Genomic DNA, 21,499 nt, shown 5'->3' with positions numbered 1-21,499 from the left:
CTTTGCGACGATTTGGAGTACTTCCTGTTTTAGATATGATATTTGGAGCTTGATCTTACTAAGTATTTTGGCCCTGTGCAGGACCGGGTATTAAAAGAATAGACAAACAGCAGCGCTATGCTTGTCGTAAAAAGCGACTAAATAGTGCTCAGAAACCAAGCCGTGGGCTAGGCGCTCTGCCCACAGAGCAACTGGGATGTGTGCCCCAGGTGGTGGAATGGGGTACCCCTGGCATGTTAAATGCTGGGGTTGTTAGGCTATAATACGGACAAAAACCTGACCGCAAACAATAGTGGTGCACCGTGTTGGGAAAGATGTCACGTTCCTCGCACGTTAAAGAATCATGCTGTGGTATTCGATAGGAGTAGGAACTTTTTTTGCTCCGCCACAGGAGGCTAAATTGCCCGACCTTACCCATCCCTTTTTTTCAAGAGGCAATCAAAATTTGTCGACCGTATTATCCTTGTGTCTCGTCCTTTGTTTTCATTTGATCATCATTTCATGTTCATTTTATCATCCATTTCCTGTTCATCGTCTGAATATACCTGAAATATTGCTGCTCGGACGTTAAACCCCAACAAACAAACAAACAAACAAACAAAGTATTTAGTAATAAAACTAGTGAGTAACATATCTAAATATGCAATATATATGTTTGAGGTTTTTTTTCAATTCAATAACCACTGGTCAATGCCACTGCTGGTGCACCCGACGTATCCGAGGGTATTCACCTACCCAGTGGTCAGATTAATCTGACCCCGAATTTTATCACAATTCATTGATCTTATTTATCAAAATTTGCAGTATTACAAATTTTATAACACTTAAAATACTGAGGCTTCATTCCTTGTAATGCACTTGGTAGAACTTCTCGGTGATGGATTTGGGTTCCTAGTTCATCGGTTTTGGTTTTGTGGGTTTTTTTTTTAAATACAATTGATATTTGGATTTAGATCTTCCTATACATTTGGGTTTAATGCTGCTCAACACATGTATAGCAAATCGAAATTTACGATATATAGGTTGGTATTTTAAAAACAAATATGCACCAATGACAATGTTTATTTGACAACCGATATAATACTGGTGTGTTCCTTTTCACACTACGTCCGTTCGTTAAGTTAGTTATCCGATTATCTCTCACAGGACAGGCGTTTATATCTCAATTGTTTTTAAACAGTCTCGGCACGGAAAAGTAGATACTTTGGGTATCTGTGGATTTGGTTTTGTTTTTTTTTAATATCAAAATAAGTAAAACATATTACATAGCTTTACAGAACATTTAAATAATTTACGTGAACCTTTCTACTGATTAACCATGTTGTATTGATTAGGACATGTCGGATTTTATGTGTAAGACACAAATTAAAATAATAGGTAACAAAAGTTTGAATAATCAAGGGAACCAACATTCTAGCGAAAATCGAACGAATATATTCCAAGGATAAAGACAAGACAGGAAAAACAGACTTACATGTATAAAGCATTAAACTAATAACTAACAACTAATGGAACGAGAAAAACACGCCATCAGAGAGCCGTCTAACCGTGCGTATAGTTTTAGAGGTCTGATGCGTAAATGTTGAAACATTGAATTTTCTATAAATTGTTGTAAGGTCTTTAATTATTATTTATTAGTTCAGTTTGCTTTTAATCTACCACAGCTCGAAATGACACAATACCACAATTAAACAAAACGTTTAGAAAAAGAAGTATAGAATTTTATTCTGTACTGTAAGTTATGAGTGGAGTGTAAAACAGGATTTAAAACAAGTCTTAAAAACAAAAACTTTGCAGTTACATGGTTTTTATTGTAAAATATCATGAACAAATGAAAGCAGGCAGTTTAAACATTTACATGTTTTCTAGAAATGGAACTATATTTAGATTACACGTAAAGCTAAAATTTTGGACAATTAACTTGTTAACAATTAAGAAAGTATATCATACAGTAATATATCTAGCAAGTGTTAAATGCATTAAATTATCACATATTTGAATTTGTATGTAATATTTATTGTTTGATTCACCTGGTCTTGAAATTGCAATTACAATACATTGTAATATGACCTGGGAAATTATAACTATCTTAAAACAAAGCTGTAAAGTTTTAGTTGATTGTCGTCAGAAGGATATTGTGGTTCCAGATAAAAGGTTTGCTAGAGGTTCCTATAGAAATATTGTCCTAATGTATTAACAGCATATCATGTAAAACAGAATTCATAAAGGTCGATCGATTTTAGGACATTGTTTTTGCAAACATTCTTCGTACAAAAACTTTGTGCCAGAATTTATTGAGTAAACTGCTAGCAGTTGTCTTATACACACATCGATAGCACTATTTGAAACACCTTTGATACACATCGTTTTATAAAACAGTAATTCTTTTATCAAACTTTAACGGAAATTGATAACGACAGCCTGTATGCGTTTAAAATAATAACAACGAACTTTATGTTAGCTGTTAATCATACCTCCCCAAAATCACGAAAAATCGTCCAAATGAAAGGCGCGCAGTTTAGGTAAAATGTACATGAAAGATGTATACTTGAACAGCAAAGTAGCTTTTGAACAATTGAGGAAACAGTTAAATAGTGTAAATTTGGACCACCGCAAAACTCATTCCCGAAACTATTACTTTACACAACTTACAAACATGAATACAAATATTTATGGCTATTTTAACTCATAGTCACTCCACATTATATTATGGTAATACAACCTTATGTTGCAGTATCAACTTGATGATTAATGTATACTGGAACTGATTGTAGGCTGATAGTAAAATGTATGACCAAAAGATTGACAGTTTAGCAAGAATATTTTTAAACAAATGTATTAAATGTTCACAAATATGTCATAAAATGAAGTACCACAGTGGCATATTTGAAAATGATTTAATTGTGTACTTGATTATTTACCGTAATAGATAATTTATTGTTACATGTAAATAAAACAAACATCTTTTAAACAACTCTTATCCAAAACAACATAAAAATAAAAACCATTTCAAAATCAGTTAAATCTTGTAATCAATATATGTGTTCATGGAAATCACTTTGGAAACATAATAAGTATTGACAACTACAAAAATAAAATAAATTTTAAAATAACAATAACAAATTAGAGAAGAAATATACAGTAATGTATATCATAACATTTCGTAAATGGATCAGTGTATCATGGTTCCAGTTCATTAGACCTGTAGTAGTAATCATCACCAGGAGCCTCTGTAAACATTGTTTTTAACTCATCTTTGAGTTGGGAGAATCCACTTCGTTTGTTTGGGTCGTAGTGCCAACACTTTAACATTATCTTATAAAACCTGATATGAGAGTAAAATGACAAAAGTGTTAGTTGTTAAGTTATTTTCCTATCTAAACAGATAATTTAATATTGAATAACAACCTCTGGCGCCCAAACTTGATAAATTCCGGATGTTCACCGGAATTAACTTTTAAAATAGATATCTAGCAAAAACAAAATATACCGGCCAATAGATGAAACAAAATGACTTTGACAATACCGTGTATCCAATTGATATCAATGATGGAAGTTCAACTGATTTCTAAAACTCAACTGTCATAATAGGAAAAAAAGAACCTCAATGGCATATTTTGACAATAAATACATTAGCAAATATGACCTACTCATACTGGTAATTAAATCGAATTCACCAGAATTCAGGCTAAGCTTGTCGTAAAAAGCGACTAAATAGTGCTCAGAAACCTAGCCGGGGGCTAAGCGCTCTGTCCACAGATGTGTGATGATGGTGGAATGGGGTACCCCTGGCGTGTTACATGCTGGGGTTTTCAGGCTATAATACGGAAAATCTGACGGCAAACCATAGTGGTGTACCGTGTTGGAAAAGATGCCACGTTCCTCGCATGTTAAAGAATTTTGCTTTGGTATTCGATGGGATTAGGAACCTTTGCGCTCCGCCACAGGAGGCTAATAAGCCCGACCCTATCCACTCCTACCTTTTTCTAGAGGCAATCTAAATTTCTCGACCCTATGATCCTTGTGTGCCATCCCTTTTTCCATTTCATTATTATCATTCCTTATTTTCATTACATCATCATTTCATGTTCATTTTATAATCATTTCATGTTCATTTTATCATCAATTTCATGTTCATCGCCTGGATATAGCTGAACTATTGCTGCTCGGGCGCTAAACAATAATCAATCAATCATGTATCTTTCATAAAAAAAATGGTTTATTAAATTCCAACAAAAATATTCATAAAGATATGAAAACAAAAATTCCTACTTGAAGTAAAACTTCGTCATCAAGGTATAGAACTTAAAATAAACCGATAAATAATTTGATTTAACGATATGTCGTCTGGCCTCCTTACTAAAGAATGAAGACTTACGAATCATCGCAGTATTCTGGCTTCTTCATCTTATATCCCTGTTTTTGTTTGGTGAACACTTCTCTGCTCTGAACTCCAGGGTATGGCGTCTCGCCTAAAATATATCGATAAAGAAATAATGATAAAGATATGCTATCAATTATAAAACGTTTAAAATAAGCTTTGTATGTTCTGTCCATTTTCATTATTGTTTGCACAATAAAAAGCTATCATTGAAGCAATCATGGTTACTCTGGAAGTTGGGGAATTGGTGTGCAGACTCATAATACGATGCTGTACATTCAGGAAAAAATCAACAAAAAGACAGAAACCTGAATATAAAGCAATACAACATATATCATTACCTAATGTGAATATTTCCCACATAACTACACCATAGGAAAAAACATCACTTAGCTCGTTAGCACCTTTAGTTGACCTTTGACACTCTGGCGCCATCCACTTCAACGGAATTCGTTCCTTAAATACAACAAAAACACCACAAAAATAACAATATTGTTCCAGTGAATAGACAGGTATTTTCATTTCGCCAGATTTTGACCTACAATTAGAAATCGATGGTAAAGGAAAACTATTGTCCAAACTTTACGACAAACGTCATGACTTTTCATTCAGAATTGTCAACTTTCCTTTCATCTGTGGCAACATCCCTTCGGCTCCGGCGTATGGAGTATTCATATCATAACTCATACGTTTTGCCAGAGCTTCCCGAAACTACGCAGCCTTTTTGTATCGCGCTAGAACTCTAACATATAGGCTTCTGGAACAGGATTATATTGCTACAAGATTGAAGTCATCACTACAGAAGTTTCATGGTCGTCATCATGAACTCGTGGGTCGTTATGGTGTATCCATATTCACCATGAAAACTGATTTATTCAACGGGTCATAGTTTTCCTTTCCTCGTTTGTCTAGCCCGGACTTGACTTTTTATGAGCAACTCGGCTGGTGTTTCTAGAAAAGCAGAGGACGCTAACCCTACCGGTGCACCTGGTCCATGCTCCAAGTTTTTAGTGGAGTCCGAGTCGCTCATTTGCTTTTGTTACATATACAGATTAACGGGTACAAATAACGGCAAATATCACATCTGGTAAACTTAACTGATCAGTGAATATCTGTACCTGATATATCCAAAACTGGATGACTCGGCTCATTTAAAATATAAAAAAGATTTAACCCGTAATCTCCGTACTCAAGGTCAGTCAGCTATCACGAGGACATAGATAGAAAATAACATGCATTACATTGTTTTAATTAAAATCGTGATTGTAATGCATAATCAAAAGTTCAGTCCGTTACCTCCCCTTGTTCCTCTTGGTCTGGATCCGGTCCAAATCCAGTGATTTTAGGCTCATACATGTGGTCAAGTAAGATGTTCCTGGCAGCCAAACGTCTGTGTACAACCTTCAAATGGAAGTTATGTTGTAAGTTAATGATTTCAATATAAAATAATACTCAATTGGGTATTTGAAAATAAACTAGCTTTAAATTGATTTGTTTTGTACCTCGGTTACTTTTTGTCTCCTTCAGAGGTATATTTTCACATAGCAGACAATAAAAAATATTTCAGTTAATGATGCATTAGAGTAATGTTTTAAACGGATTTAATTACCTTCCTGCCAGATAGGTAATCCATTCCAAGACAAACTCCAAAACACATTCTAAAAAGTCTCTCCTCTAAATCCATATTGACACTACTCTTCTTTGACACCAGAAAGTCTTTTAAGACTCCTTTCTCACAATATTCGAGAACCATAAACGGACCACCTTTATATAGAGAAAGACATCTCAGAGATATAGTAATGTAGTGTACATGATAACGCACTTGATAATCTAGTGTACTTTCTAACAATCAGTACTATATAAAAGGTTCTTAAACAATGTATACGGTTTGTGTATTTCAGACATTGTCTAATTCATTGTAATGTTTAATACAATGAAACTTTTTTTTTTGTATTTTTAAACATTCAGTAAAAATGTCTTTTTTCGAATTCTCTTCACCGTCGTTATGCATTGTTAATTAATATTATTTGTAGCATGATGTATTATTTTAAATACTGATATAAAAGAACAAACAACTAATGATAAACAGAAATTATGTAAATAAGCTTGTTATTTTGTCAAAATGTATTACTCACGGGATTGATCATCTTGAACAGATCCTATGAAGGCCATTACGTTTTTATGTTGCCCAACTTTGTCGACGTAGAAATTAATTTTTGCCTTCATTTTCATCACACTTTTCTCATTTTGGTCATCTAAAAAAAATACACAGACAAAAAAAAAAGGTATACATAAGTAATTGCTTGTACAAATAAACAGTGCATTTTTAACATACAATTTCAAAAGGTAAACAAATCGGTAATTGAGCTCTGATACTTCATTTTAAGCTTTTACAACACTGTTTTGCCTAAAAGAAATATTTTTAATTACATACAGCCTTAATTGATAAGTGCCATTCACAAAATAAAGGAAACTGAAAAAAAATATACATCATAATTTTCTTACTCACCTTTCATCACCTTAGCGACCACATTTTGAACTTCCCGTTGGTTACCATAGTATTTAGCTAAATATATCGTGGCAAACCTTCCTTCTGCCAGCTGATTTTCTAATGCAACATCCTTCCTTGATATAATCATGTTGTCAGATTTAACGTCCATTTGTCCGTAGAAATATATGTCGTCATCGAATTTCGTGCTGTACGCTCGGTTCTGTGGAAATTAACGATGTAACGCTATAAATTATAGTCACTAAAAATTGTACATATTCAAACATATTCTAAAAGAAATCAAGTTTAGTTAAATATAGCTTTATAATAGAAAGCTGTATGAATTGAGTCCCTAGATTCGTATACAGTTTTTACATTTTGTTACGTTTTACCATATCGGTTCTTTTCTATTCCAATATTATTTTTCCACTGCAGTTTTTGCTACTATCTAGTAAACAGTTATACGGCGTGCATTTAGATTGAAAATTGTCCTATTAAAATATAAAACGAAAAGTAATCATAACTCTATAAGAGTATCGCATACTGCTTTGTAATAAAAGAGTAAAGCAGCAAAATACCGTAAATATAGAGGTAATAAAACCATTGCTACATTACAAATTATGCACTATCCTTTCCCATAAATTTACATTGAAATCTCTGGTGGACCGATTTGTATTTCATCTGACACAACTTGCAGAAAATCCTTCCAATGACAGATGTGTCACCCACATGACTTACGTTAAATCCTCCCAATGATCTGTTTGTGTTTCCTCTGACACGGACTGTATTACGAATGGTCCGTATCCCCTGGTTTACTCTGGCTTTTGCCGGTTGAAGGCGACCAGTCCGTCCCAAGAAAACCAATACAACCACAACAATAATGATGATGAGAATAAAACCTAAAATTTAACAGTTGAGAATTGTTTTCCCCATTTTAATTTTTTTTAAAACAAATTTCCTGATATGAGTTGGATTAATTATTATTCCTCGACATCCTTTTGCAAATACCCTTGGCGAACCTGAATATTTCAGTAAAAAATACAATCTGTGCGAGTAAGATTATCTATAAGATACATCTTTATCTTTATAGTGCTTTTGTATAAAACACGAGCACTCAATACTGATTTTTTAATCGCAGAAAATTTATAACACGATTTTAACCAGATTGGTTGGTTTATGTAATTTTGCGCGTAATTTCGAAATACAAATACAAAATAAAATAAAAATAAATTGATAAATTGATAACCGACGTAAAATACATATCATATGATAAGTACACATATAAGGCTCCTTTGAGTTTCTCTTTGGCACATGTTTGATTGATTGATTGTTGGAGTTTAAAAACCGAGCAGCATACTTTCAGTTATATTCAGGCAATAAACATGAAAGGGATGATAAAATGAAATGATGATGATGAAATTAAAAAAAGGATGGGACACAAGGATAATAGGGTCGACAAATTTTAATTGCCACTAGGTAAAAGGGTATGGGTAAGGTCGGGCAATTTAGCCTCCCGTGGCGGAGCACAAAGGTTCCTACTCCTATCGAATATCACAACAAGGTTGCATCACTATGGTTTGCAGTCAGGTTTTCCGTATTATAGCTTGACAACCATAGCGTGTAACCCAACATGGTGCCCATTCCACCATCTGGGGCATACATCCCAGTTGCCCCTGCTAGGTTTCCGGGCACTATTTAGTCGCCTTTTACGACAACCTTAGCGCTGATGCAGGCATATTCTTTTGACAACGGACCTGCACGGGACTTCTTTGGGACAAACATACTTTAGAAATATTAGGCACCTGAATATTGGAATCCGATTTTTCTGGACGAATAATAACTTTTTAGATGCATTTTACTTTAACGGGGAAATGCCTTTGGTTTTGAAATTATTCAAAATTCATCCAAAATATGTATTTATTTACCTCTTTTGTCAATTGGCGACATCATGAAGTCACAGAGTTCTTATCCGTCAATAAAGTGTAGCGGTTCAAAGGTAAAATATTACCACTTACCTGCAACTAATCCGCCGACACCACCAGGAGGGAAACCACCAGACACTTGTATTTAAAGCATAAGTACTTGCATAAGTAATGGTGAAATACAAAATCGTATGACATGTTTACTTCTTTCTTTTAAGACATTTTTTATGCAGGCAATCTATCATTAATGTTGATGCTACATTAGCAAATGAAACGTTATAGGATGATTATTTTTATCGTTGTATTTTGTATTGTCTGAAGAACTCCAACGATATTTTCTTTAACCATACATTCTTTGTATCGTCATGTTTTCTTCATCTTTTTCGTAATAAATTGGTGAACTATATTTTCAGGTATATTTAACTTATAATACTCATCTTCTGATGCTGTACACATCTGTGTTATTAAAATAAGTGTTAAGATATAATTTTTCTGTTTCGTGATTAAAAAAAGCTACTTAAGTAAAACTCACTTGGCTCTGCCGTCAAAAACCTCAGAATAGCTGGCGAACCACTCATTTCAAAGTGTGTATCGTTACCATATTTTGTGTACAACTCAAACCAGTAATGTGTCGTCGCCGTCAGTCCTGTCAGATCAAATGTCGTAGCGTCCTTGTGAACCTTAAAATCCAGTGACGTGTTGTCAGGCCGAAAGAGTCGAATTAGAATCCCAGCACGTTCATAGCACGTGGGTGCCTGGACCCAACTGATACTTAATGACGTATCTGTTGTTTTGTGAATGGTAATGTTGGATGGGCTGTAATCTATGAAAAAAAAAATTGATTGAGACCACATGGTAACAGAAATGACAGTGACTTTATTCAAACTTACTTAAAATCTGTTTAAGACCATTTTAAGCCAGAGATATACATGATATATACCGGTGATTAGATTTCTATCATTACGAAACCTATCATGGATTTAATAAAAAAAATAAAAATTCTGGGTGAATCAATCGACGAAGCAAAATTTGGCTTCAAATTTCAAATTCCTCAGTTGATTATAAAAATACCTCTGTGGCAGAAATAACAGAAATACCTATTCATTTGATAAAGGGCATGCATCTCTGTTTTGATAAAATCACATGTTTTACAACATGTCAACGTTTAGAAGTAGCACTCTCTGCAAGAATCATGCAAATTCTGTAATAGGTGATACACCCCAAAAAGGTTACACATTTTTATTTTTGTTAATAAATTGCTTTTTAGGTCTGTATAATGAAATATACAATCGTTCATCCAAATCTGACTGCTCCTAGGTGATAATCCACATTTAAAATTCAACAGTTTCTATTGTATTTTAGTGTCATTTACAGATTTATCTCCCTTAATTTTGAATTCTACTGTTCATTCTATAAAAAATATTAGTTTTCCAAGAACAAGGAATGTATTAAAAGCCACGTATTAGTTGTTGTATATAATGACCTTTTATACAAAATATAAAAAAATAAAACTATGTAGGCTTTCTCTTCATGAATCACATTTTTCATAATTCTTAGCGAAATTGCTACTCAATATTTAAATGGCAAGTCGACATTCATAACTGGAATCTCATTGATAACATGAGATGGTCTTACCATAATTCATTAAAACTAGTATGTCTACTGACACAGGTTTCCGAAATTGTGATTTCTTCTTCTTTATTTAAATGGTATATTACAATATTGGATAAACCCGATTTAACCATTTGTCAACCCATTACGAAATCTGTTTTTCTATGGATTTAACGTGTGTGTTTTGACCAGTCATGCTATAAATAATACTGTAAGCTATCCATAATGCGTTCTCTAAGGAAGATGTTAAATGATGTAATAATTTATTGTCTACTATGAGGTGGTATTGTTATTCATTTTGGCCATAAGTAATGTGAGTGTACTTACAATCTTGGATTCCATGGAATGCACCGACCATTCCTAGCTAAAATAACAAGATGGCGTTTTAATTTGTTTATATACATGTAGTAGAGTTTATATCAACAATGATTATTAGCATTAACTGGGGTTTTTGTTTTGTTCTTAAAGAATGTCACGTTTTGTAAACTCACTACTTTCTATTCAATTTCAATTATGTTTCATGAAAAATAATGAACACTCTCATTTCATTCAAGAAAACTTGCAATCGACACAGTCTAGATTTAACAAAATCATGTAAATACAAACTGTTTGTAAAATCTTGGAGTATGGAGAAAAACATACCTCAACAGTTCTTGAATTTGACAACATAGCTGAGTTATATAATATGATCTCCATTTTGTAAATATCGTCTTTAACTCTATCAATAGGAACCCTTAGCCAACAGTTGTTCATTTCCAGAACAGTTTTCTGTTCGTAACAATCCTGATGAACGCAGTAACAGTCTGGTCGTTGTTCACAAAGTGTATCCTTAATAAGATAAATGGAACGAAAAAGCTGGTAATTTGAATTTCGTTGGCGTCGGAATATTTTATTCTTTACCCCGGACTTTAGTTTTTATAAACAAGTCTGCGGATGTGTCTTGAAAAGCAGAGGACACTTACCCTATGGGTACGCCTGGTACATGCCCCCAGTTTTTAGTGGAGTCCAAGTTGCTCATTTACTTTTGTTACTTTGTATGTATGATTTTAGTTACTTTATGTTCTTTGTTGTGTTAGTCTGTTTTCCATGTCTGGTCTTTTCCCTGGATTACATTCTTTTGATTTTCGCTAGAATCTAAGTTCCTTTGATTACTCTATAATACTGTTTAAAATCAAATATCCATCATTTCATATGCAATATGTACTGAAGTCTCCTTTTACAGTTCAAAATAACATATAAGTATTGTTCATACATGTAGGTTAACAGTCTTCAGTTGCAAACAGTACATATATAAAAACGAAACAAGGGATTTGTATATGTAACAACAAATCTAAGATATATATATTCACATTTTGTGAAGGAAAAATGTTTTCTATCGTCGTTTTAGTTAGGCTATTACCGTTTTTTCATCTTAGTATTTATTTGGGTATTCCAGTTAAGCTAAAATAGAAATGAGGTATCCATTTTACCCCATCTTTAAGCCCAATTTGATGCTTTCATATTTCATGAATGGTTTTTGTATTTTGACACATAAAAGGTATAAAAACCTCTAACGGAAACTGTTTTGTCTAATATTTATCACTTTTCAGCACGACCACAACAAAGGACGTTTTGTAAAAATGTCACCTTGTGTACTATAGCCTTTTAGAATATTATGGCTCCATTATTCCTAATTCAATTAGCCCAACCACAACACTTTAAATGAGATAGTAGTTTTTAAACTACGCAGCCCTTTGACTTTATACAATTAGGCCTCTGGAACAGGGTTGTGTTGCTAAAGACTGAAGTCATCACTACAGAAATTTTGTGGTCGTCATAGAGAGCTAGTGTAACTATCTGCATCGGAAAAAACGCTTTGTTCAACGTGTATTAGTTATCCTGCCCTCTTTTGGTTACCCCCAACTTGACATTTGATAAGCAACTCGGTGCTTATTTCTAGAAACGCAGTGGACCCTTACCATATTGGAAAACAGGGTCCAGGCTCCCAGTTTTAAGTAGAGTACGAGGTTATTTTATGTTCTCTGCTGTTGACTTCTGTTTCCCCTATCTGGTCTTTGTTCCTGGATTACCTTCTTTTGATTTCCGCTAGAATCTTGATACCATGATTACTCTTTCATAAACCAAATTTTCTAATTTTTCCTTGACGTTATCAACCTTTTTAGAGGATCTAAAATTGGCTTTAAAATTTGATAAGAAGGAATGGCTGTTATATCTCTTTGGTCTATTTGAAATAACCTCAGTACCATTGGTGTACACTTGAAAATAACCTGCTACTGCACCGACAAATATAAAAAATATCATTTCTTACATAATAAGAGTCATACTCGGAACGTATCGATTACTGTCTGAAAACAAAAATCAGTTTTATAGATTACCTGCCAACACAAGGGTATATGTTTTAATGGAAATTAACTAGCAAATATTAATTTCAGTATAATGATTTTTAACATTGTCTTATTGTGTGGATGCTGCATGATGATTTACTTACCTTTGATTTTGGCTCTATCATAAAGTCCTGTTGTGACCTTATTTCTCCGGTGTTCGTTTCAATAAATTTGAAGGATACTTTTCTTATTCCACTGTGTCGATCCTCGCCACTTACCGTTACTCTAAAGAAGAACAAGAAGTAAAATATATAAATATATGACTTTAGTACAGCTACTACACTTTTAGTGTCATAAGATATGTTTCCGTGTATACACGTTTACTTGGGTTCCAGAATAAAGAAATCAAATTCGACGTAACATTTGTTCCTTCCTATCCCTATTATTGTACATTTCTGTTATTTCTTTTAAAAACTGATAACGCATTTATAAGGAATCTTAATTCAAATTACAAAGTACTTTTTAATTTTTCTTACTCACCTGCTTGAAAAGGGGTAATTTCCATCTTTGACATTTTTTTCTACGGCATTAGAAATGTCGTAAACTGTCGGTGGGGAGTTATCAAACCCAATGACAACCGAATCTACTTTTGTATTCCCCATAATGTCATGAGCTTTAACCCATATCTGGCGGAAGTGGCCGTCCGATATTTCTTCTGTCAATTTTAATGTTTTATTTTGAAGCTGTTCGGATATTTCTTCCCATCCAGATGTTGGAAGCGATGACATAACTGGTCCATGCCGAAACTCAAATTTCACAATTGAGTTGACATTAGGAATAGCTGCAGTTTTTCTGACTCCGTCGTTGTCATCAAACCCAGGATCAATTTTCTTATAATTAACCCTATCGATTTTGTCACTTAATCTCGGCTGGTAATTCTGAATCTTCGCTAAAAAGTGCCCGTCTTCGTGTATTTGATTGATGAAATGATCTTTCCAGGATACTTCTAATGTGATTGTAGCGCTTGGATTACTTCCGAAATTAGGTGTGGTCTGCCACTTATAGTTTGATTCATTATTAGCAGAAATGACATACAGAGGAAATTCGGGTCGTGTTGTGACTTGGGACGTTTTATCAAAGATAGCGATCCTTCTAGCATATCGAGAGTTATTGGCCATATCAACAACCTCTAAGATAGTTGAGTAGACCCCAGGCAGCTTAGGTTCAAACACCGGGCGAGTAGAGTTTTCTGCATCCTGACTTGTAATAAATTCTGGGACAGGGTTGACATTAAGCCTAATTTCCGGCTCCCTCAATACTTTATAGTCAAGGCTGTACTCCATCTTCCATACTTCAAAGGAATAACGAGCGATACCAGACAAGTAGTCTGTCCAACCTCCCCATCTTGGTTTAAGTGGTTCCTAAAATGAAACTATATAGATTCAGTGTTGGTTCGGTAGATACAGAGTTGAAAGATAAATGTGAACTTTAGATTAGGTCAACATTTTGTACTTGAAACGGTTTCATTTGAACATAATGACAGGTTACAAATTATCACCATACATTGAATATAAAGGGTAAACGTTGATAACATCATTTGTATATTAAGTATGAAAAGAATGACAAACTTAATATCTTAGTTTAATTTAATTTGTTTAAGTTTGTTTTTTTGTTTTATCAGTTTGTCATGAATATCAGAAGAGAAATTTGCTGACTTTTTAGTAAGATGTTAATCATACAAAATAACTTTTATTTCCAAATACAAGTCAACATAGATAAATTAAAAAAGTAATTAATTTGATGTAATCGAAGCTCATTATTTAAATAATTTGAGGAGAAAAATTTTATTATCAATATATTTTGTTCGAGTGAAATCTATGATAATTCCCTGCTAGCATATATTTACACAAATAATGCTAGGGTGAAGTGTACAATTAAGTTTTGAGTACAAAAATAAAATAAACAACAGTTGCATGAGATGCTTACCTTTGTTATGTCCTTTTCTAGTTGGAATGGTGACGTTATTCCAACACAAGTATTTGTTTCACTACAATGAATAGGTACATCTCGGTCAAACTTGAACTCCATTATGCTTTCTGAACTTACACCTTCATACTTCTGTGTATCATACAGGTTATTGTTGTTTGTGTTAATCAGTTCTCTGTAGCCTCCAGTTGTCACGGTATACGTTAAAACATATCTGAAGCACACAATGTAACAACTTTACATTTATTTTTCAAAGTATACTAAAAACAGGACTTTTGCAACGTACTCAACCCATAAGTCGGTACACCCAAGTGGTAATAAATTTGCCAATGGCTATATGCAATTTTAACACTGTTGCATTTCCAAACGTGCAATACTTGTTTTACCTAATTTAAAACTTAAAAAGTAATCAGTATTTAACGTAAAAGACTTGTTGAACATACATCTCTTGTTTTTTTAAAGAGTAATCAAGGGAACAAAGGTTATAGCAGTAATCAAAAGAATGTGATCCAGGGACAAAGACCTGGAAAACACATACACAGCAAAGAACAATGAACTTGGTCATCAAACATAAGATACAACTTTGAAGGTGTTTTGTATGGGTAGGTTAGAAATGTGCATTAAAGGTATACAGGTGTCTTAAATGAGTCATGTACGGGACGAGTAAGTTTGTGATTTTTTTTCAACAACGCATATATACAAATCAAATTAAACAGCATAGGGATGTAGTAAAAACCAGAGTCTCCTTAAATGCTTGAGTTTTCCTCCAATCAATCCTTAATTTTAGCCAATCTGATTGGTATCATATTGATATCCTGTCTTTTTGTGGGAGTTCATAATAAAAGATATCTCTTTGATGTTTTGAGTCTCTTATTTTCAGCTTTTATGATACTTTATACTGATTTTTCTTTATTTGTCGTTTTGGTTATTTCAACCTATCTCAAATGTATATTTCAATTAAATCTGCCTCATGATTTGTTAAAATAAAGGATTGTATTATGTAGTCGCGTTAACCATTCATGTGAACACTTACCGATCTCCCGAATCAACTTGAAAAAGATTTGTTCCATTGGTAAGTCGACATTCATAAGTCATGTCAGCAATAGGTGATGTGTCACTTGGCCCGTCACAGGTGAATGTTTCCTCATTTATAAGTTGTTCCTGAGTGTCTGGTATTGAAAATAAAATATCACTAATGTTATGCTTAACAGCTTTTACAAATAAAATTATTTTCTCTACCATAAAAATTTACTTATTTGATGGAAATAAATTATTCAACATTCGTATATAATGCTACTGCTTAAAAAACCTTAGTGTCTATTTCATCGATGTGTTTTTTTTTTTCACATTAAATCATTAAGTAATTGTAAAAAATGATAACGAAAAAAATGGAATCTAAATAAGATACATTCCTTATAATGGAAATGATACGTAACGTATGGATTAAAACTAAACAAATACTAAATATTTCGCAAGATGGTTTGTTCTTTGTTTTTTGTTTTTTTGTTTGTTTGTATGTCTATTTTTTTTTTCGTTTGAAGCTGTTGATTTTATATTTGAAAGTAGCAGAAAACTTCTTTTAAAATGCAAAAACATGTGATCATTTCTTTACATATGCTAACCAGTCTTATGCCCTCTTTATATCTTCAGCTGTCACGTATTTATGCTATTTTTTAAAAGTTTAATATAGAGCAGTTTCTATTTCGTGAGTGGCCAATCTAAAGCGCAAAATTTAAAATATAAATGATGAGTGTTACAGACGTTACCAATTTTCTCAGTTGATTTGAAGTATTATTTTTTTCTATATTCGTATTATTTTACCTTGATTAAGACAGTGATCGTTTAAAAAAAATAAAAAAAGACCCATAGCATAAGCCATGTATCGTTAGAGGTAATATGAAATTTAACTTTTAGATTATGTCTAGAATAATATTAAAGATCCAGTGTAATTAAAAGAAAGGGGCTCGGAACAAAACACATGAACTCATTTAGAGACATCGGAGGCCATGAATTATGCAAACGTCTAATAAAGTACATTGCTTTTTCACTTTAAGAAAGGCATACACGTATGATTTTCAGTTATTCGCGCCCTGAAAAACAAATCCTACTGTTGTTTCTGTGCATATTGCAATGCGTGTATGAATTCAACGAGATTCCTGGAAACTTAGTCGACGTTATCGTAGTATAATTCAAAGAACAAAATAAACACTACTAGTCGATGAAAGTAAGAACAATGAGTTATAGGTTTACATAACAGTATTTATTTACTTCAGCTTATGATCAATAGGTTAAGCTTTGTGCTTATTCCCGGTAAAATAGGATTATAAAAATGAGTTTCGCATTGGATACGATAAGAGTATAATTTGTTCAATTCTGACATTTTAAGGTTTAGTTTTTTTATGGTAACTCGTAACCTCGTAATCAATCAATGTATTCTTAAAATGAGTGAAATTATTTTAATTGCATTTCCCTTACTTAGATTTGGAGGAGCTATATTTCAACAACAAGTTGGCATTCCAGTGGGCACTAACTGTGCCCATCTCCTAGTTGATTCGTTTCTATATTCTTACGACACTGAATTTCTTCCGATATTCATAAAGGATATCAAGTTAAAAGATGATAAATCCTTTAACTTTAGAAACAGATATACTGGTGGTGTATCGCTAAACAACAACCCTTCTGTTGGAAAATGGTTACTGTCAATAATCCATAAGAGCTCTAGACAAAGGGAGACTACAGAAACAGCCTGTTCTGCATCTCAAATTCGACAACAGTGGTCATCTCAGCATTATGATTAGGATAAAAGAGACGACTTTGATTTTAAATCATAAATGCCTCTTACCTGTACAGCGATATACCTCTTTTTCCTGCATTTGGTGTTTATATTTCAAAATTGTTTCGTTACGCTAGAGCAAGTATTAACTACTCTGATTTCCTTCCATAAATATTAGCACAACAGACTCCTGCATCACGAGTATGAGGAAATGTCTAAAAAGATCTCTTACCAAATTCTTTTAGATGTCAGTCCTTGGTTGAAATATACTAAGTTTCTTCCAAAAACAATTAGTAGTGATTGTTTTTTGTAAATTGTTATTTGTGCTCATGTGACCGTTGTTTTGCTGATTATGACAGTAGCATGCACAAGCTTTTTAATCACCACTGGCATGGTCAAAACCTAGATTTAACCCACCACTTTGGTTGAAGTGCATATACCAAATCAGAATCATTGCGTGAACAGCTGCTTCGATGGTGCAATATCAATTTTGCAAGATTTATTGTGGACGATTATGAATCGGATTCAGTAATTTTGTTGTTACCCTTATTCGTTAATACATGTACATAGGTGTATCGGAACTCTATAACGATATTTCAGGAGAAACAACAATCTCCAGTTTACCGGATCGTGTTAAAGCGGATGATTTAGCCACATTCGTGGAAATGTCTCTATTTTTGCTTAAAATCGTAAAACATCACTTCAATTCTTGTCAAGAGAACCCAGATTATACCGGACATCAAAGGAAATCAAGGGAAAAGACATAACATAGAAAACAGACACAGACAACAAAGAATATAAAAAAAAACAATTCGTACAAAGCAACACAAGTAAATGAATAATTCGGACTCATCTTAAAACTGGAGGCATGTACCGGTTGGAAAACGTCCAATTTTTTCTAGAAACACCCGCCGACCTGCTCATTAAAAGTCAAGACCGATGTAAATGAAAGAGGCAAGGAAAACTAAGACGCCTTTAATAAATCGGTTCACATAATTCAGTTGGATTCACCATAACGATCCATATGTTCATGATGAAGACCATAAAACCGCTGTAGTGATGACTTCAATCTTGTAACAAAATGTGTCACAAAATGAAACTAGGCAAATCAGTGAAAATGTTCAGTTCAAACAAGTCTAACTACTGGACTGGTTATTGCCAGATATAATGATATTGAGATATGTTGCTCTCGGTGACGGATAATGTAGCAATTATACACACAAACTCTCAGTTGTACCAGTAATGCACGTAATTGAAAAAGCTTATCAAACAAAACTAGAAACTCGTTTGTTTGTTTGTTTATTTGTTGGGGTTTAACGTCCGAGCAGCATTTTTCAGCTATATTCAGACGATGAACATGAAATTGATGATCAAATGAACATGAAATGATGATGAGATGAAAAAGGGATGGGACACAAGGACAATGGGGTCGACAAATTTTGAATGCCACTGGAAACAGGGAGAGGTGAGTAGGGTCGGGCAATATAGCCTCCTGTGGCGGAGCCCTATGGTTTCTTCTCCGGGAGAATACCACAGTAGGGTTCTTTAATGTGCGAGGAACGTGGCATCTTTCCTTACACGGTGCACCACTATGGTTTGCCGTCAGGTTTTCCGTATTATAGCCTGACAACCCCAGCTTGTAACACGCCAGGGGTACCCCATTCCACCTCCTGAGTACACATCCCAGTTGCTCTGTGGGCAGAGCGCCTAGCCCCCCGGCTAGGTTTCTGAGCACTATTTAGTCGCCTTTTACCACAAGCTTAGCGCTGCTGCAGGCCTATTCTTTTGACACCCGGACCTGCACAGGGCTAGAAACTCGTAGATTTAAAATTTAGACCTAAAAGTTTTTACATTAAGACCTCTTTTGTGAATCAAATTAGTTATCCATGTAACATGCAGCGATCATTAATCTACTTTAGTCGTTATTATAAAGTTAATCTAAGATGCCAATTTCAAACTGCAGAAGATCAGTAAACGTCATTTTGCCGTTACAGACACTACAGCGCTCCGTTGAATATTTTTTGGAATGCATAATACTCATTTTACCCACATCGAAAAGTTTTAAAACAGTATCTAACTTAGCTCGTCTGCGATTATATTTACTAGTTATAAGGAAAATCAAAATATTCATTATAGTGTCATAAAAAGCATGGACCAAGTGGTAGAATGCATTTAACCTAAACGATCTTAAATTAGCTTAAAATATTCAACAGGTTCTCTCCAATTCTGCTCTCATTTTCCTACACATTGGTATTAAATTGTAATCGTAACTATTGTGGAAAGTCGGCCCCAATGGTTATTTGGTCCTTTAATGAAGTTGACAAAGAAATTTTAAAGGCCTCTTCCCTGTTATAACCTGGTTTCTTCATTTTTACTTCCGAAAATAAAATTCAAACATTTGTTTTCTAAAAGGAAAAAAATTGAAAGAGTATTATAAAACAAGTACTATCTTTAAAATAGATAGCCGACGCGGTTAAATTTGCTTTTTTACTTATAATTTGCATCAGGAAATAACGCATGGCACGCATTTTCAATTTCCTTTTTCGAATCCTACTATGTTATCAGTTTTTGGCCAATCTGGAAACAGAATTTTGACCAGGTGACTTGCGTTGCCATGGAAGAGCGTCTTTAAGATCAAAAGGTAAAAAACGAAACTATACTAACTGCGTCGGAAAAAAATATCTTCAGTTGATTCCTGTCGAGATTGGGAATTTATGTTATAACAAGTACACAGCCTATCCAAAAGATCAAACAGCGCGCATTTTCATTTTTGTTATTTGATTGCCGAATATCATTTTCTTTAACTTGGTGATCATATAAGTTTATATTTTACATACGACGAATATGCAAACATCATTTATAAAGCTTTCAATGAATTACTATCGGTCAAATTATTGCGATCAAGGATTTCGTAAATTTTTGCCTCTAACAAAAATGGCAGGAACTTACGTTTGAGTCGTACAGTTCGTTTTATTCATTGTTAATATGTGTTGTTCCCGTATCATGTCGCATTCAGATTTACTTGCATTTTTTCTTAAAAGATATCCAGAAAAAAATATGCTGCCTAAACTATCTATTTTTGTAGATTTAAAACAACGTGAGAAAGACGACGTTTAACTCTTTAGAGTTGTCGGTGACCTCTTCCGGCTAGATCTAAATAATAGGATATATCTGTAAATAATCTAAGTGCTGTTTTTAATGTTTTGAAAAGTTTAACAAGTCTAAAAAAAGATGCATGATTATAGATACGATAAATGTTTGGCTAGATTTGTCGGCATTGGCAAACTTCTAAAGACTTGCACATCACAGAGCTGCTTATAAATGTTCTACAGTTTGATGAAATGTTTTTGGAGAAAAAGAAATCCCAAAGTTAACTCCAAACTGATTCGTGCTTTAATTTTTTTTGTGATAAAAACAAGTATATATTTAGCGACACTCTCTCTGGCATTTTCCCTTGTACAGACTTTCCTTAAAATAACAACTGGTATTATCGGCAAATACTAAGCATATGTGTGTGCATATATATATATATATATATATATACAACGTCTCAGAATGTGACGAATCTATTTGCTACACTGCTCCATCGGATCAAATTGATACAGGGAAGATATATAAACGTATAGAAAGGTCTGAAAAATTCCCAACGATGTTAGAACTGTCAAATTTGCGATGTAAGTTTTTGGTCGTCCCCTCCGCGGGACTCGAACTCGTACTGCTGTGACATCTATGGTAATACCGCCTGCACAAAGTCCAGCGCCCTAGACCACTCGGCCAGCTTGGCTATATATAAAATATAGCTTTCGCTGGCCGGGTCATTCCTCCTCGTAGGATTAATCTAGGGCTGTAACTTAGTACACGATGTATGGTGGTACAGGACAGTTCATGTCACAACAAATCAATATTATACAACGTCTCAGAATGTGACGACTCTATTTGCTTTATATATATATATATATAAATTAAAAAAAAAAAAAAAAAAAAAAATTTTGCTATATTCGTCTCTTGTTTAGA

General features: G+C 33.8%; 1 protein-coding gene across 1 annotated transcript in view; it reads right to left on the bottom strand.

Moving 5' to 3' along the window:
* Positions 1-1,790: 1,790 nt before the first annotated feature.
* LOC148602229 (uncharacterized) overlaps positions 1,791-21,499 on the bottom strand; it is a 41,316-nt gene continuing 21,607 nt past the window's right edge. The window contains exons 7-22 of the mRNA XM_088552995.1: positions 15,746-15,881; positions 14,713-14,926; positions 13,267-14,147; positions 12,891-13,011; positions 11,045-11,230; positions 10,730-10,766; positions 9,324-9,614; positions 8,885-8,929; positions 7,608-7,768; positions 6,891-7,092; positions 6,517-6,636; positions 5,991-6,145; positions 5,678-5,782; positions 4,723-4,837; positions 4,379-4,472; positions 1,791-3,325 (exon numbers count right to left, since the gene is read on the bottom strand). Of these exons, the coding sequence (XP_088409121.1) occupies positions 3,181-3,325; positions 4,379-4,472; positions 4,723-4,837; positions 5,678-5,782; positions 5,991-6,145; positions 6,517-6,636; positions 6,891-7,092; positions 7,608-7,768; positions 8,885-8,929; positions 9,324-9,614; positions 10,730-10,766; positions 11,045-11,230; positions 12,891-13,011; positions 13,267-14,147; positions 14,713-14,926; positions 15,746-15,881 (3,008 nt within the window). The 3' untranslated portion in view covers positions 1,791-3,180. The remainder of the gene's footprint in view (positions 3,326-4,378; positions 4,473-4,722; positions 4,838-5,677; positions 5,783-5,990; positions 6,146-6,516; positions 6,637-6,890; positions 7,093-7,607; positions 7,769-8,884; positions 8,930-9,323; positions 9,615-10,729; positions 10,767-11,044; positions 11,231-12,890; positions 13,012-13,266; positions 14,148-14,712; positions 14,927-15,745; positions 15,882-21,499) is intronic.

This window comes from Perna viridis, chromosome 11, assembly GCF_037379345.1.
Source record: "Perna viridis isolate PV_CMFRI_1.1 ecotype Kerala chromosome 11, ASM3737934v1, whole genome shotgun sequence".
In the NCBI taxonomy this organism is placed as follows: Eukaryota; Metazoa; Mollusca; class Bivalvia; order Mytilida; family Mytilidae; genus Perna; species Perna viridis.
Note: the sequence above shows the minus strand (reverse complement) of the source record. Positions and strands in the feature narration are given on the sequence as shown.